Source organism: Oncorhynchus kisutch, linkage group LG7, assembly GCF_002021735.2.
Source record: "Oncorhynchus kisutch isolate 150728-3 linkage group LG7, Okis_V2, whole genome shotgun sequence".
Taxonomy (NCBI): Eukaryota; Metazoa; Chordata; class Actinopteri; order Salmoniformes; family Salmonidae; genus Oncorhynchus; species Oncorhynchus kisutch.
In genome coordinates, this window is record NC_034180.2 from 39,090,082 (window position 1) to 39,107,435 (window position 17,354).

General features: G+C 43.4%; 1 protein-coding gene across 1 annotated transcript in view; it reads right to left on the reverse strand.

Annotated features, from left to right (window-relative positions):
• Positions 1-534: 534 nt before the first annotated feature.
• Positions 535-17,354, reverse strand: part of LOC109894606 (disks large-associated protein 2) — a 79,309-nt gene continuing 62,489 nt past the window's right edge. Inside the window, exons 6-11 of the mRNA XM_031829077.1 lie at positions 10,248-10,627; positions 5,113-5,198; positions 4,503-4,945; positions 4,302-4,393; positions 1,508-1,663; positions 535-1,013 (exon numbers count right to left, since the gene is read on the reverse strand). Coding sequence (XP_031684937.1) covers positions 807-1,013; positions 1,508-1,663; positions 4,302-4,393; positions 4,503-4,945; positions 5,113-5,198; positions 10,248-10,627 — 1,364 coding nt within the window. The 3' untranslated portion in view covers positions 535-806. The remainder of the gene's footprint in view (positions 1,014-1,507; positions 1,664-4,301; positions 4,394-4,502; positions 4,946-5,112; positions 5,199-10,247; positions 10,628-17,354) is intronic.

Consider the following 17,354-nt stretch of genomic DNA (forward strand, 5'->3'; position numbering starts at 1 on the left):
ACCATTTCACTACACTCACATTAACAACTGCTAACTATGTGTATGTGACCAATAAAATGTTATTTGATTTGATCCCATCTAGTTTGCGGTTAGTGGGATTACGATTTGTTTTTCAACAGGACAATGACCCAACACAACTCTGAGCTGTATAAGGGCTATTTGACCAACAACGAGAGTGATGGAGTGCTGCATCAGATGACCTGGCCTCCACAATCACCTGACCTCAACCCGATTGAGATCGTTTGGGATTAATTGGATCGCAGAGTGAAGGAAAATCAGCCAACAAGTGCTCAGCATATGTGGGAACTCCTTCAAGACTGTTGGAAAAGCATTCCAAGTGAAGCTGGTTGAGAGAATGCCAAGAGTGTGAAAAGCTGTCATCAAGGCAAAGGGTGGCTATTTGAAGAATCTCAAATATAAAATACATTTAGATTTGTTTAACACTTTTTTGGTTACTACATGATTCCATATGTGTTATTTCATCGTTTTGATGTCTTCCTTATTATTCTACAAGGTATAACATAGCAAAAATAAAGAAAACCCTTGAATGAGTAGGTGTGTCCAAACTGTTGACTGGTTCTGTATATCTACTAATACATATTTGGTAATGGATGAGGGGTTCTGCGATATCGTACTTAGTGAGGACTGGAGATGAACTCAGAAGATGATGACAGTCATGAGGAGACAGGTAAAGGAGGAAAGTGTACAGTAGATAGTCTAGAAAAAGGCTAGTTAAAGGAGAGTCTAGTTGAGGGGAAGTCTGAAGGGGGAGACGCCCCTCACCCCTGACCCCTGTCCCAATGCTCTCAAAGGCGAGTCTGGGCCTCAGGGATGTAGATCTCGATGCTGTCTGCTCTCTCTGACACCGAGTTTTGACGGAAGGAAGCTGCACGCTTGGCCGCCATCAGCCTCCTGCGTGCCTCCTGGCGATGGCGGTCTGGAAGATCCAGGGATTTCTCCCGCGTCACACCTCTCTTCCCGATCATGGACTTCTTTGGTATGGCAGGTGGTAACTGGATACATGAAGAAAGAGAGACAAACTAGACCAAAATCTGAACTGTATCAAAAACGATTCTGTAATTCAACATGTATAAGCAGTAGTTGACATATCATCCATTTGAGTGATTAGAAATAAATCAGCATTGTTAAGCACCATGTCAATGACACCCAGTGGTATAAATCAGCATAGTTAAGCACCATGTCAATGACACCCAGTGGTATAAATCAGCATAGTTAAGCACCATGTCAAAGACACCCTGTGGTGCTTAACTAAGCATTTGACCTCACATAACGAAGAGCACCGCTCCACACTACTACAATGTTGCTCTGAGTAATCTCACATCTCTCTCTAATAAGGCTCTGACTGTGTGATTATGTAGCTGTATCTGTTTCCATAGAAATACAATGACTCTAATTCTGTGTCTGTGTCTCACCAGGCATTGAGAATACCCACTATAGACAACAGAATAAGAATAGACTGTATTCTCTATACCTCAGTGCTACCCACCTTCTTCTCAGGGCTCTTCTCTACGGGCCTCCAGTCATTGTTCTTCATCTGCTGCAGCTTGTCAAACTTGGTGGTGACGTCATCGATGGACAGCTGCAGGAGGTCCCAGAATCCAGCCAGGTCCTGAGAGGTGGGGCGGGGCATGGCACTGGGGTCCTGCAAGGGGTTATAGATGACCACATCAGTGCCTGAATTACAGATACTTTAGGCCTGAGACCGAGATCATATTCCATGTTCACTTTAAAAACAGTGTAGTTTTAGACTGTAAGTTATTTATTGCACTTCTGATAACTTCCACTAGATGTCCTTATCAGAACTCCAACAGCAGAAAACTGCAAGGATTTATGGTATATTTAAAATAATAATAAAACAGTTTCAGCAAAGTCATGGTAGCAGGAAGGTCAAACTTCAAAAAGACAATCATTTCAGTTTTTTCTCCAATTGTCATCTCATGGTTAGACTATTGGACCTAGAGGACACTTCATTATAATGAGCCACAACAAAATGTGATCCATGCCAATCTCTCCTAACCCCCATGAGGATGGGCAATCATGAAGAGGGCTCACATTTCATTCACTGACAGTCAGTCTTATTCATCACATCACATCGACCAGAGTCCCAATCAGCTGGAGCTCTAGTGTCTCAGACACACTACTGACACCACAGAAGATACTAGTGAGACTAGAGCCTAAATCTCCAACTCTGTTATGAAGTTAAGAGTTGAGAAATAAGATCCATAGCATCCCATTGGACTCCGGCTTACCATCTCCCCCCATTAATTCAGTGACTTGATGTGCTCCATATACTGGATAGCTGGAGGGCACAACAATATCAAAGCCAACTGTCTGGAGGAGTTTCAGACTGCTGCATTCTGAATGTAGATCTAAATATATAGGCTCTGAAGTAAAGGTTTAGGTCACTCTTTGAATTACAATGAAGTTAATAAAGTGGAAGGTCTCAGAAAGGAAAAATAGTAAGCAGTACTTAATAAGTGTTCAGAACTACGTGCCGTACATGGTAAAGGGTAATTGCATGTTATTAACACAATAGCTTAGGCTACTGTCACCATTAAGTGGTGCCAAGAGCTACAGTACACATGTACATACATACAGTACCAGGCAAAGCTTTAGTAGTTCTGTAATTGATAAAGTATGCGGGTGCCGTATTGATAGATTGCACCTCCGTCACTCGGTTGCGTCATGACATTGTTCTGAACGTTCTTAATAAGCCATCCTCTATCGGCGGTGCCATAGTGGTGCCCTAAAGAGGTGATTAGCCCAGTCATTCTGGATGGAGGCTAACTACTGTTTCGTCTAAATTACACTATAGTGCCTGGAAATATGATGACATTGCTAAAGTAGTCAAATACTTAGTAGAACAACTTTGCCCGCATTATCATGTCATCAAATTTACTTTAGACAGATGACAATGTCATTAGCAAGCAAAGTTCGTAAAAAATAGCTAGCAATGGTAACATTAGCCAGCTAAAATCCAGTGGCCTCCCCTCAAGCTTAACTTGTTAGCTAATGTTATACTGCATCCAAAGTCAATCTGGTAACATCAAAATTATGACAAAAGGCTTCCTACTAATTATTTGGCTCTTTTTGAATGTCATTTTATTTCCAAGCCACTGTAATGCACTTTTTATGAGTCTACAACTGTCTTTGGAAGTTTGTTCAAGTTAGGCGTATGTTATCCAGGAGAGAAAAAGCTTTACAAATAAAGCACAATTAGACATCTCCTTAAACCTCAAATTTGCCGTATGCCACTTCTTGAAATAGACTCAAATCTATGTTCTGAAAGTCTATGCAGTATTATTTGGAAAATGTCTATCTGGGAAGTAGAGGCAGAAAAACTCTATATAAAAGACTAGTTCAAACTAAATAATCCCCTGTGCACTTTTCAGTCTTTTCTGAATGCTGCCATTTCTGCTGCATATGGCAAAAAATAGCAGTACAATTTGTCCAGACCGGCTTAATCTCAAATCTTGAATATTTGGCTGAGATCAATACAGAGGAGTAAGAATAGAGGTAAACCAATATGAAGAGATAGTTCTTAATTTAAAGGAGGGTCGTCTCAGTATTCTAGTCTAGAGCTGGGAGTGCGTCATTGGTGACACGGAAATTTACAGTCTCATATTGTTCACCTCAAGATGCTGTCATCTCAGAAGTACTAGATTTCTTATTTTGTATTTTTCCATACTCAATGGCAAATTCAATAGTTTCTGACCTGTTGGGCTTGGGACTGTCATTTGTTTTTCACTGGGACAATGACAAGAAACACAACTCTAGGCTGTGTAAGGGCTATTTTACCAAGAAGGAGAGTGATGGAGTGCTGCATCAGATGATCTGGCCTCCACAATCCCTCGACCTCAACCAAATTGAGATGGTTTGGGAGGAGTTGGACCGCAAAGTGAAGGAAAAGCAGCCAACAAGTGCTCAGCATATGTGGGAACTCCTTCAAGACTATTGCAAAAGTATTCCAGGTGAAGCTGGTTGAGAGAATGCCAATAGTGTGCAAAGCCGTCATCAAGGCAAAGGGTGGCTATTTGAAGGATCTCAAATATGAAATACATTTTGATGTAACACTTTTTTGGTTACTACATGATTCCTTCCATTGGTGTTATTTCATCGTTTTGATGTCTTTTCCTATTATTCTACAATGTAGAAAATAGTACAAATTAAGAAAACCCTTGAATGAGTAGGTGTTCTACAACCTTTGACTGGTAGTGTATTTTTTTTAACACACACTCACAAACTGTATGTACACACAATGTTTCAATGACTTTACTCACCAGGTTCTGCTGACAAAGCCAGTATAACTGCTGGAATTTCTGAGACATAAGGAGCTGAGCACTGCCCACCGCACTCCTGATTTTACCTAGGACTGAAAGACAGAAAATCAACTCATCATCTGTTACCTAAAAGTCTTACGAGTCTCTATGGAAGAAAATGTTTCCTAAATGACTGTACATTCTGAGTCCTATCCCACTCACTGTCCTCAGAGAGGTCGTTCTCCTCTGCCTCTGCCTCCATCTCTTTACACCATCCCTCCATCCTCTTGGTCTCTGCGTGGAGCAGCTGCATGAACCAGCTTCCATCCCTCCGCAAGGAGGGGGACACGCGGCCCGACTCTCCAGACGATGCTGCGGGCTCCCTAGGAGAGGGAGGCTCTAGCTGCCAGGTGGTCTCGCTGGAGGTCTGCTGGGGGCTGGGGGGCTCCGTGGGTGTCCGGTAGTCCTCCCGGTAGCTGAAGAGGCCCTGGGTGCGGACGGTGCGAACTCCGTACTGGGTGGGCGTGCTGGGCTCAGAGTGCCCCCCTAGGAAGCCCCCTCCAAACTGTAGGCCCTTGTCCTCCATGGTGGGAAACCCCTCCATCTCCATGTCAGCCTGAACGGAGGCTGTTACACTGTTGGAGCGCTTCAACCTGCCCTGCCCTCTGAGACACAGATTAGGGAAAGCAAACATTCAGGCAAGGGATATTGTAAACTAACACACAGAGAGAAAGAGGAAAGGCTGGTGGTGACGTTGATAAAGACACACCGGGCCAGGCCTGTAGTAAAGCCATTGTTACAGAAAAGGAATGTATGAAAAACAACATTTTACCTTTTGTCATCTTCTACTTGGATCCCCACAGAATGGTATTCCCTCGATCCTTTGGTTTCTGACTCCGAGTCGGTGGCTGCTTCCACCTAATGCAACACAATATAACAGCAACAGTGTTCTCATTATGACCACTCCCAGACGTCCGTGGGGTTATTGGTCCCGCGCTGTGCCTCCTCAACTGTAAGCGGCCTGTCAGAACATAACTACAGTGTGATTAACAGAGGCAGAGAACTCAACCAAACACAACTAGTTCTTCAACACCCTCAGCACTCAACACAGTGATTTATACCAACAACAAGCAGCCGTTTTGGAGATACACAGGGAAGGTATTAAAAAAACTAAAATACATTACAAAACCTAATTAGGGTGTGGAGAGATGTGATCATGTGTAGTATGCCTGGGGTGGTGTGTAACAGACTGACAGACAGGTGTTTGTTAGTGTTCATTGAAGCATGATACTGGGTTGACGGTGCTGGCCAGGGATGGTAAGAGACTGATCCCTCTTGGTCCTGAGAGTTGCTGATCCTGATTGAATGGCCCTATCAGCACTGATCCTTTATGGAATGTCTGTCTGTCTGTCTGTCTGTCTCGCGCTCTCTCTCTCTGCCATTCTCTCTCTTTCTCTCTTTGCCTCTCTCTCTCTCTTTTTGTCTGTCGCTCTCTCTCTCCCTCTTTCTCTGTCTCTCTCTCTTTATCTATCTCACACATGGTCCATGGGCACCCTGTCTATCTCTTTCTTTCTAATCTGATCTTTCTCCATGAACTTGTTTCACACACAAAAACATATATGTCCTGTGACTGTTCGTGTCAGAAAATTATTACTTCATTACATGTACTGCCAACAAAACTTTTACCGTGCAGTTGCATATAGCCTACAGTCTGCAGGGACTAGTAATATCTGGGAGGTAGAAGTGTGTGGTGTGTGTGGTAGCTTGATATAGTCCTTGTGACGCCCACTGACATGTTGTCTCTCTGTTGAGTAAAACAAGTGTGAGACCAGCAGACCTCTAATTTTAAACTTGATTATTAACAGGGTAATTTGAACATCTATTCACCCACATTTGAATCCTCCTCCGCTCTGAGAGACTACACAGTGGAATCCAGCTGAAGCAGGCAGAGTCCTGATAGAACATCTGTCTGCCTGTCTGTCTGTCTGAGAGCCTTAAAAGCTCCAAACTCACATGAATAACTCTTTAGCTTTAAGTGGTTTGCAATGAACAAAGAATCTAGAAAAATGTCAAGCCTGCTACATTGCAGAGTAGCCTGGTACAAACAGTGACATTTTTGGAGGGACACTTTGCTATTCAGGCAGCGAGCAACTCTGAATCCTCCTTTTCTTTCCCAGAAAGGTAATCAGTGGTGAGTCGCTACTGGTCCAGGTGACCTCCATTACTTTCTGCTAAAGGCACAAAGCGAAGTCCACCTCAGAGAGACAGAATGGGCTGCTGCTCTATGATGGATGAGGAGGGGAGAGATTTAGGGGATCCTGGGAAATGTTCAAAGTGTGCTGGTAGAGACAAAAAAAATAAGCAACACCTGGTTTGATGAAAACACACACCACGCTACACACACACACACACACGCGCACACAGCATAGGTGTGGAAACCTTGGAAACTGTAGGCATCAGCATAATGGAGATTAAGGCAGGTAGTAAGTTACAGTAGGTAGGTAGTGAGAGTAAGATCCTGCTACATTATCCATTCTTACACTGTCCTAATATGGACGCCGCACACTATAAATGCCACCAGAACGTAAGGCGTCAAAACTCAAACACTGCGCCCAAACGGTCAAAGGCTAAGGATTAAGATTGTGGTCTTTTCTGAGGTGAGGGGTGAAAGGTCAAACTATGGGCCAATCAATAGGGTTGTAGGCTTCAGTACCAGAGGTGAATTTGACTGAACTGTGCTCAGGAGGTCTGTGACGATGCAGGTGAATTTAAACTGATCTTACCACACTGGCCGAATACTAGCTGCACAGTTTAAAGGGAAACTTTGTTGGAGTTTGGTGTTGCATGCGGCATGTCTGGTATGTTTCAATAAATGTAGACATTCACACTGCCAGCCATTACTAATCTAAAGTGCTTCTGTATTTTACACACATCATTGGATCCAATTTGAAAACCAATGTAATTCAGGCCTTCCTGCCTCTCCTTCTCCATTACCCCCTGTCTCTCTCTTCCTTCTTTCTCTTTCTCTCTGTCACCCACCATACCCTCTCTTCCTTCTCTCTCTTCCTCTCTGTAACCAACCACACCCTATCTTCCTTCTCTCTTCCTCTCTGTCACCCCACCATACCCTCTCTTCCTTCTCTCTTCCTCTCTGTCACCCCACCATACCCTATCTTCCTTCTCTCTCTTCCTCTCTGTAACCAACCATACCCTCTTCCTTCTCTCTCTTTCTCTCTCACTCCCCCAGACCCTCTTTTCCTTCTCTCTCCTTCTGCCTATTCTCCCCAGCAATTATATATATTATTCTGTATCTGCATCTGATTAGGAGTGTGGTGAATCAGGGGTCCGTTAGTGAGCAGATTTGGGGAGATGGCGGGTAGTGTGATTGGGTGGCATGGCATGCAACACAGCAAGGCACTACGCCGAGCGGCACGGCATTCAGCTCAGCTATTTAAAATCTTCATTCATCACCCAGGATGGGCTGCCTGATCATCTCTGAGGGACTGAGACTCACCTGTCTCCACAAACAAACCCTGCCTGGGGGGAGAGAGAGGGAGGAGATAGAGAGAGAGAGAGAGAGAGAGAGAGAAAAGAAGAGAGGGAATAGAGAGAGAGAGAGAGAGAGAGAGAGAGAGAGAGAGAGAGAGAGAAAAGAAGAGAGGGAATAGAGAGAGATGAGGGTGACCATTGAGAGTCATTTGATTTGATTTATTAGGACGACGCTATTAGACGATACCATTGGCAACAGCTAGTCTTATTAGAGTCTGACACTTACTGAAAAAGACGTTACAGACAAAATGCTTAACAATTTACATACATTGAAAACCTAACATGTAGTGTGCATGTGTGTCCATCTATCAGTTCCATGTACATGTCAGTACATATAGTACACACAACAAGCAGGTCAGATAGGGGAGAGGCCTTGTGCCGTGAGGTGTTGCTTTATTTGTTTTTTGAAACCAGGTTTGCTGTTCACTTGCTCTATAAGAGAGGGAAGGGAGTTCCATGCACTCATGGCTGTATAATACGGTATGTTTCCTTGAATTTGTTCTGTCCCTAGGGAGTGTGAAAAGACCCCTGGTGGCATGTCTGGTGGGGTAAGTATGTGTTGCAGTGCTGTGTGTAAGTTGAATATGCAAACAATTTGGAATTTTCAACACATTAATGTTTCTTCTAGAAAGAAGTGATGCAGTCAGTAACTCCTCATCTCTTAGCCAAGAGAGACTGACATGCATGGTATTTATATCAGCCCCCTTATTACAAGAAGTGCCACTCTGTTCTAGGCCAGCTGCAGCTTAACTAGGTCTTTCCTTGCAGAACTCGACCACACGACTGGACAATAATCAAGATAAGATAAAACTAGAGCCTGCAGGACCTGCAGGCTTTGTGGATGTCACGAGTCCGACCGAGGGTGTTTCCCCTTCCCGGGCGGGTGGCGCTCGGCGGTCGTCGTCACCGGCCTATTAGCTGCCACTGATTGTCTTTCCTCCCCCTCCTTGTATGTTTAGTGGTAGCACCTGTTTATGTTTAATTAGTTTGTCTTTATTAGACAGCCGGCCCGCCTGGTTGTTGTGCGGGATTATTTCAATGTAACCTTCGGCTCTGTTGTAAGAGGTACGTGTTAGTGCCTGGTCGTGATTTTTCCATTGTACATTTTGATTCCCTGTGTTTGGGAACGTAACTTTTGCACCCTGTGGTGCTATTAAAAGACGCACAGCATTGAACTCTCTGTCTCCTGCATTTGACTCCACACCCACGACACCCGGAGCCTTACAGTGGAGTGTGGTGTCAAAAAATAATATTATGGACAGACTTCTCCCAATCTTTACGACCGTTGAATCAATATGTTTCGACCATAACAGTTTACAATCTAAGGTAACACCAAGTAATTTAGCCTCCTCAACGTGTTCAACAGCCACACCATTCCTTGCCAGATTCAGCTGAGGTCTAGAACTTAGGGAATGATTTGTACCAAATACAATTCTCTTAGTTTTAGAGATGTTCAGGACCAGTTTATTACTGACCACCCATTTGAAAACGGACTGCAACTCTTTGCTAAGGGTTTCAGTGACTTCATTAGCTGTGGTTGCTGATGCGTATATGGATGAATCATCAGCATACATGGACACTCATGCTTTGTTTAATGCCAGTGGCTGGTCATTGGTAAAAATAGAAAAGAGTAGAGGGCCTAGAGAGCTGCCCTGGGGTACACCATGCTTTAAATGTTTGACATTAGAGAAGCTTCCATTAATTAGATACATGTAGATAGCTCTGAATCCATGATAATCCCAGCCTTTGAACAGGGAAATAGTGAGATAGGGAAGGAACGAGCTCACTGCACCATACACAAGCAGAACAAATTTAATATCATCCTTTGATAAAAGGCTGTATGCAGTCTGAATTGGTGACTGCTGGTCTGTCTGTCTGTCTGTCTGTCTGTCTGTCTGTCTGTCTGTCTGTCTGTCTGTCTGTCTGTCTGTCTGTCTGTCTGTCTGTCTGTCTGTCTGTCTGTCTGTCTGTCTGTCTGTCTGCCTGTCTGCCTGTCTGCCTGTCTGCCTGCCTGCCTGTTTTATTCAGGGGAACTGTCAGGCCAGACGTCTGCAGACTGCAGTGTGTGATGAAGCCCCTTACTCCCAGGGTCACACGAGGGAAGAGAGAATGAAAGAGAAAAGAGCGAGGGTAAGAGAGTGAAGAGAGAGAAAAGAGAGAGGAGAGAGAGGGAGAGGGGAGAGGGAGGTAGGGAGAGAGACCCATTCAGTATAAGCCCGATTCATGAGTTGAATTCTAATTAATGGATTGCAGTAGGATGACTCATTGGTTCTATTTTTAGGCCTAGAGGAGAGACTGGTGTGCCAGAGTGGGATACATGAGCGTGCGACTTTATGAATGGGTGGGTGTGTGTGTGTGCACAATTTTTTGTATACCCGTGTGTATGTGTGTGTGTGTGTGTGCTTGCGTGCCACTCACCTGTATCCCTATGGAAGAGCGTGGTGTTTTGAGGTACTCCTCAGCCTTGGACACCAGGATGGCTTTATCACAGGTCATCACTGAGCTATGACTGTCTGTGGACGGGTGCCTCTTCCCAGACATCACCCCTGCAGCCTCCATGGCTATAGTCACCGCCTTGGCACTGTCCAGACTGTCTGTGGAGTTATACAGGGACCTTCCCAGGCTCAGGCCCAGCCCATCCCCCCACCCTCGAGGAGGTCTACCGTCATGGTACGCATCCTGGGTGGATTCTGTGCTGCTCTGAGCCGTGACTGAGATGAGGGGCTTAGAGCCTACGGTGGAGCGGGGCGGGACCGGCGGAGGGGTCATCTTCTTGTAGTTGTTTGTGTACGTGATCTCTGAAAGATAGAGGAATAGAGAAGGTAAAAGTTAAAAGGAAGTACTATGATGTGGAAGTTGAAGTAGATTAGGTACTGTAGGGCTCTGCCGTTGACAATTAGAGAGCGGAGAGACCACAGAGAGGTATTCACTGTGGAGTGTTGACAGCCATTCTCCTTACATGTATTTGATGCGCAGGGGATTATAAAAATTAAACATATCTTTCAAGTGCAAATGAGAATGTGACTATATAAATAACTGGGTTTGATGTGTCCTCTCCTTTAAAAAATAACTTTGACGGAGCAGCCTAATACTGTAACAGGCTATCAACTCAAACAGCTTATCCATTTGAAGAACATCTAATGATCAAAGCCCACAGTGGTCTTGGCTCATCAGAACTCTTATAAAGAGAGGTTTTGTACTATCCAGAATCCTTAGGACGTCACTACCCCCTTGAAGTTGTCATTTTAAATGGTTACGGTAAGGGTTAAGATTAGGGTTAGGTAAGACTTATGGTTAGGGTAGGGGTTAAGGTTATGGTTAGTGTTTATAGTAGGGACGTCCCAAGGAGACCAGATACCACTGACCATAGAGAAAGGGAAGGAGGAATACAGTACACTGAATTATACAGCAGGCCAGCATTTCTAAGAAACTAGTATATTGTAGGGACTAATGGAGTTTTCAACAGTTTGCAATTATTTCTTACACAAAATCTATGCTCACTGAAAAATTCAAGCATGTCTTCTGGGCATCAAATTAAATAATTTATGAATGTATGTACTGACAGGGGCTAATTGATTTGTGTTCAGTCCCTTCAGTGAATTCTTCATCCTCTATTCCATTCTCCAGAAAATATTTCCACTGGGTTTCTCATTTGAAGAAAACTTATCCTCTTCGGACTACTTTAAAATGGACTAACAATGACATTGGACTATGAATTGGTTTTGAATATGCATTCAATGCAGAATTTGTCCCTCCAACACCATGACCCTTAAGCACTCCCCAGCAGCACCCAGGCTGGTTCTATAAATACCCTCTGCTGACATCCTCCCTGTAGAGCTCAGCATACTGCTCTAAGGCCTAATGACTCACTTTGTCCCCCATTCAGAAATTATCTTCTCAAAGAGGTCACCAAGATGAGTCAGTAGAGAGAGAAAGAATAACAAAGAAGAGACAGAAAGATACAGACATTGAGAGAGAGTGAAGGCGAGATAAAGTATATATACAAAGAGAGAAAGAGAGGGTGAGGGAGAAAAAAGAGAAAGAAAGAGAGAGTGAGAAAAATATAAATAAATAAATAAATAAAGAGAGAGAGGGTAAGAGAGAGAGAAAGAGAGAGAGAAAGAAAGAAAGAAGGAAATAAAGTGAGAAGATTCAGCAGATGGACCCCCCCATCTTGGCAGTGTTACTCAGCATTTAGCCTGTCCCCTCACGTCTCAGCCAACAGAAACCATAGCAACCATACCAGGCAAGACAGGTGGTTTTACTTAACCTTTAAATCACACAATAACTATCCAGACAGAAAACCTGCTCCTTATCTCCATGACAACAACATGGACACCTTTTTGCTTGTTAGCAGTCATTCAAAAAATTGGACTTTCAAAAAGCAAAGTGTCTCCGGCCATATCATCAAGATGATAAAAAATACTAAACAGTGCTACGTTTACCAGGCTTTTAAGGATATCCCACTGGGCACAGACGTCAGTTCAACGTCTAAGTTTTGATTTACAGCACCAGTCAAAAGTTTAGACGCACCTACTCATTCAAGGGTTTTTCTTTATTTTTACTATTTTCTACATTGCACATCAAAACTATGAAATAACACATATGAAATCATGAAGTAACCCCAAAAAGTGGTAATCTAATCAAAATAGATTTGAGATTTGAGATTCTTCAACGTAGCCACCCTTTGCCTTGATGACAGCTTTGCACACTCTTGGCATTCTCTCAACCAGCTTCATGAGATAGTCACCTGGAATGCATTTCAATTAATAGATGTGCCTTGTTAAAAGTTCATTTGTGGAATTTCTTTCCTTTGTAATGTGTTTGAGCCAATCAGTTGTGTTGTGACAAGGTAGGAGTGGTATACAGAAGATAGCCCTATTTGGTAAAATACAAAGTCAATATTATGGCAAGAACAGCTCAAATAAGCAAAGTGAAACTTTAAGACATGAAGGTCAGTCAATCCAGAAACATTTCAAGAACTTTGAAAGTTTCTTCAAGTGCAGTCGCAAAAACCATCAAGCACCATGATGCAACTGGCTCTCATGAGGACCGACACAGGAAAGGAAAACTCAGAGTTACCTCTGCTGCAGAGGATAAGTTCATTAGAGTTACCAGCCTCAGAAATTGCAGCCCAAATAAATGCTTCACAGAGTTCAAGTAACAGACACATTTCAAATTCAACTGTTCAGAGGAGACTGCATGAATCAGGCCTTCATTGTTGAAATGCTGCAAAGAAACCACTACTAAAAGACACCAATAAGAAGAAGAGACTTGCTTGGGCCAACAAACACGAGCAATAGACATGAGACCGATGGAAATGTGTGCTTTGGTCTGATGAGTCCAAATGTGAGACTTTTGGTTCCAACCGCTGTGTCTTTGTGAGATGCAGTGTAGGTGAACAGATGATCTCCGCATGTGTGGTTCCCACCGAGAAGCATGGAGGAGGAGGTGTGATGGTATGGGGGTGCTTTGCTGGTGACACTGTTGGTGATTTATTTAGAATTTAAGGCACACTTAACCAGCATGACTACCACAACATTCTGCAGCGATATGCTACCCCATCTGTTTTCACCAACAGTTTTAAAAAAATGGAACCTTTATTTAACTAGGCAGGTCAGTTAAGAACAAATTCTTATTTACAATGATGGCCTACCCCGGCCAAACCCTAACCCAGACGATGCTGGGCCAATTGTCCTATGGGACTCCCAATCCCGGCCAGTTATGATGCAGCCTGGAATTTGAACCAGGGTCTGTAAGGATGCCTCTAGCACTGAGAAGCAGTGCCTTAGACTGCCTTAGACTTTTTTTATTGGTATTTCAATCCCCTAAAGATGCCTCGGTCAACGGAGTACTTCTTCACCTCATCAAACTCTCGGTGCTTTCGGCGTATTCCAGCTGACAGGTCCTGGTGTAAAGTGAGTTTGGTGTTTCCCACTGTAATGGTGTTGATTTTCGCCGCCTGTAGGACTCGTTCCTTTTCGGTGAATCTCAGGAAACGTATGGTGATTGGGCACGGTGGTTGTCTGGCTGCTGGTGGAGGCCTCAGTGCTTGGTGAGCTCTCTTGAGTTCTATGGGCCTGTCGGTGGACAGGTGGAGCCACTCGGGAAGTTTGTCTTGCAGGATGCGGATCAGTGGCATGTTTCCCTCTACTTTTTCTCCCAGATTTAATAGAACACAATTATTCCTTCGCCACCTGTTTTCCAGGTCCTCTGTTTTCTCTTCCAGATGCTCTATTTTCTTTTTAGCATATGCTATTGTTTCCATGGTGTTTGTCAGTGAGTTTTCCATGGATAGGATTCCCCTCTCTGCCTCATCCAGGTGCCCGCCTTGATGGTTATCTTGTTGTTGATGTCAGGGCAAAGCATTTTCCAGGGTTGACACCTTGCCCTATCGCACTGAGCTGAGAGTTAATGCCATCTAATTTGATGTTGAGTTCTGTATGTTGGGATCTCAGTTCAGAAAGGATATCTTCGGCAGAGTGCAAGGTTGGCATTTGTTGGACCTGGGGGGCGGGGTGTCCTCTTGCGCCTGGCTAATGACGCTAGATTTTTCAAAAAATGGCTTATGCTCAAATCTGGGTACAAATGTCACCTGTAATGTCACCTTTTGTAGCTGCCATGACCTTTTGACTAAAGCTAAAGGAGTTTTAACTTGAAGTGGAGGTAAGATTAAGAATTGGAAACTACTTGTGCGGAGCTCTTAGTTCATGCGGCCATCTCGTTCAAGGGTCACGTGATCCCCCTTAGATTGTTTTAAAAGGGCAGAACCACACCTGTTTGGATCCCCATATTTTCAGCAAAAATGTGGGGCTTGTCTGTTTTGCATGTTATTTTGACATGAATACATGTCACATATCAGTTTGTAAACAATGTAAATATATATATATATACATATATATATATTTACATTGTATATATATATATATATATATATATATTTACATTGTATATATATATCATATATATACAAACATGGTCTCTTTTTGGTTTTCTTGAATAAGGCAGCTCCAGCATGAAGGTGTTTCAGCCTAACTCAGTGGTTTCTGTGGTGGTCGGGCAAGCCAGCAGAAAATATGGAGCGTTGCGCCGTGATTGGCTCAGTGTTCTATCACTCAAGGGAACACTACGTCACCGTAGTGGGGTAGAGCTCGAAAATTCAAGCCCCCTGGGTGCTGCCATAGAGTTACATTAGAAGTGCCCATCCAAGAAGGCTCAAGTTCATTGGCCACAGATAAAATTACTTCAAATCACGTTATATCTACAGTAGCTTTGATTGGACGAATCATGTCAACATCATACTTTCAATTTTTTAGCTAGCAGTCATCATCATGAATCAAGTCGACAATCTGCTGGTAAAACCTTTTTAATCCTTATCATATGAAGATAAATAATGAAGAGAAATTATAGATAAAACATATCCTTGCTAATCGGATATTGGACATAAACATTTCACAACAAATTGGAAATTGCAAATTCAAACCACCAATGAGTGGTTGGAAGGAACCAGTGGATAACTGCAAGCATTGCAAAGCAATCCTGAGCCTGCTATTCAGTGGAGTGGCTTTGTGGTCCAAGTCTAAGATTAAGTGTTTCTTTTCCTAGATTAAAATGATAAAACTTTCAGCATTGTCCATGCTGTCAATGAAGCATGATTTGTGCAGCACACAAAACAACTGTTAACTTGAAACTGCAAAATATGACTTTAGTGAGTTCAAGACAACTGGGAACTTGGGAAAAATGAGTTACGGCTGGGAAAATACATTTAGAACTGTCATCCAACTCAGAATTGTAAATCGGGAACTAGGGCCTCTTTCTAGAGCTAAGACCTGAAGATCACTGATGCCATCATGATTACATTTTTGATTTTTTTGTTGTTGACAGTTGTCTTGAAAGCACCATAAATACAGAGAATGCCAGACTTTGATGACAGAATTTTCCCACGAAGGACCGTTGCGCCACTTTCCTATTCAAGTGAACACAGAACAACAAGGTGAGTCCGAAAATGTCTTGTATGCTGCTGCATAAATGACATAATATGCCAGGGAGATATATATACTGTAGCTAAGAAAGTAATACTAAGTGTATATTGTGTAGTAAGCTGGTAGTAGCCCGTGTGCCTCACCCTAATAATCTGGTCTATTTTCACCTCTTAATTTCACCCACTGTTCTGAATTGGTGGTGCACATGTAGCCTATAACCTGTTTTTGAGAAATGTAAACATTGAATATTGTAAGAGCTTTCATTGTCTGCTTATATACCCCCTTTATTTATCCTACGGTTCTGACTTGGTGTACAGGGACAACACTGTAAGAACGGCCCATTTTCTGAATTCTGTCGCTGTACATTTCAAAAGTGCTGAACAAATAGTTATATTGACTACGTCTGTCCTAGCTCGATCATTAATATCTTATTCGAAATTACGGATTGCCTCATATCCGCTTGTCGTCCCCTTATGCCATAGCTTGTACATCTCAATTGTCAGTAGAAACCACATTTGTTTAAGCAAGTCAGCCATATCGGCTACGTTTTTTTAAAAGGCAGGAAATGAGGCTGAATGAACTGTTTCACTGCCAGACCAGGCTCAACTGATATTCAGGTGTAGCAGTGTTGGGTTGGGACTCTGCTGTTGGGACAGCTTTATGTAGGCCCGAACAGTTTGTGGGCACCGTTTGTCACCGTTATTATGCAATTAATGTATTGTTTAGTGTTGTGTTGTGTATTGGCTTTGCTGGCATGCATCCCACATATATATATTTTTTGCCAACCAAGATTTACATGCTAAAATCGCCACTGACAATGAGTAACGATAACTTGGCTATATACAAGGGGTACCAGTACCGAGTCGATGTGCAAGGGTACAAGGTAATTATGTGCAGGGGTACAAGGTAATTGTCACTCCTCTATGTCACTCCAGACCCCAGCATCTGCAACGGAGGCCTTAACTCCAGCATTTTAAACAAAATAACTTGACAAAGTGCTCTCCCTGCCAGATGTATCACCAAGGCCCAGGGAATCTACAAATAGAAACCTTGACCTATACTGAGGAGAAGGGTGTGTGTGTGTGTGCCTGTTGGTGAGTGTGCGGAGGGAGTGAGAGAGGGAAGTAAGGAAGGAAGGATGGAGGGAAGGAAGGAAGGCCCATCAGTCAAGCGAGCCAATGTTCCGAAGCGTTCGTCATTGCTAGAGCTCTCACGACTTCTCTCACTCACGATTTCTCTCACTCCCATAGCCCGTTTTAGGAGGAAGAGGGGAGAGGAGAAGAGGGAAAAGAGGAGAGGGGTATTTTACATTCCCCTGACGTTTTTCAATCTACCTGCAAGATAAGGGCTTGTGCCTGATGAATCAATAAGGTCCACAACGCGGCAGAGAGGCTCAAGGAGAAAATAAATAGCCAAGGGTGATGAGAGAGAGAGAGAGAGAGAGAGAGGGAGAGAGAGAGAGAGAGAGGGAGAGAGAGGGAGAGAGAGAAAGAGAGAGAGAGAGAGAGAGAGTGAGTTGCAGGGTTTTAACGGTAACTGATGC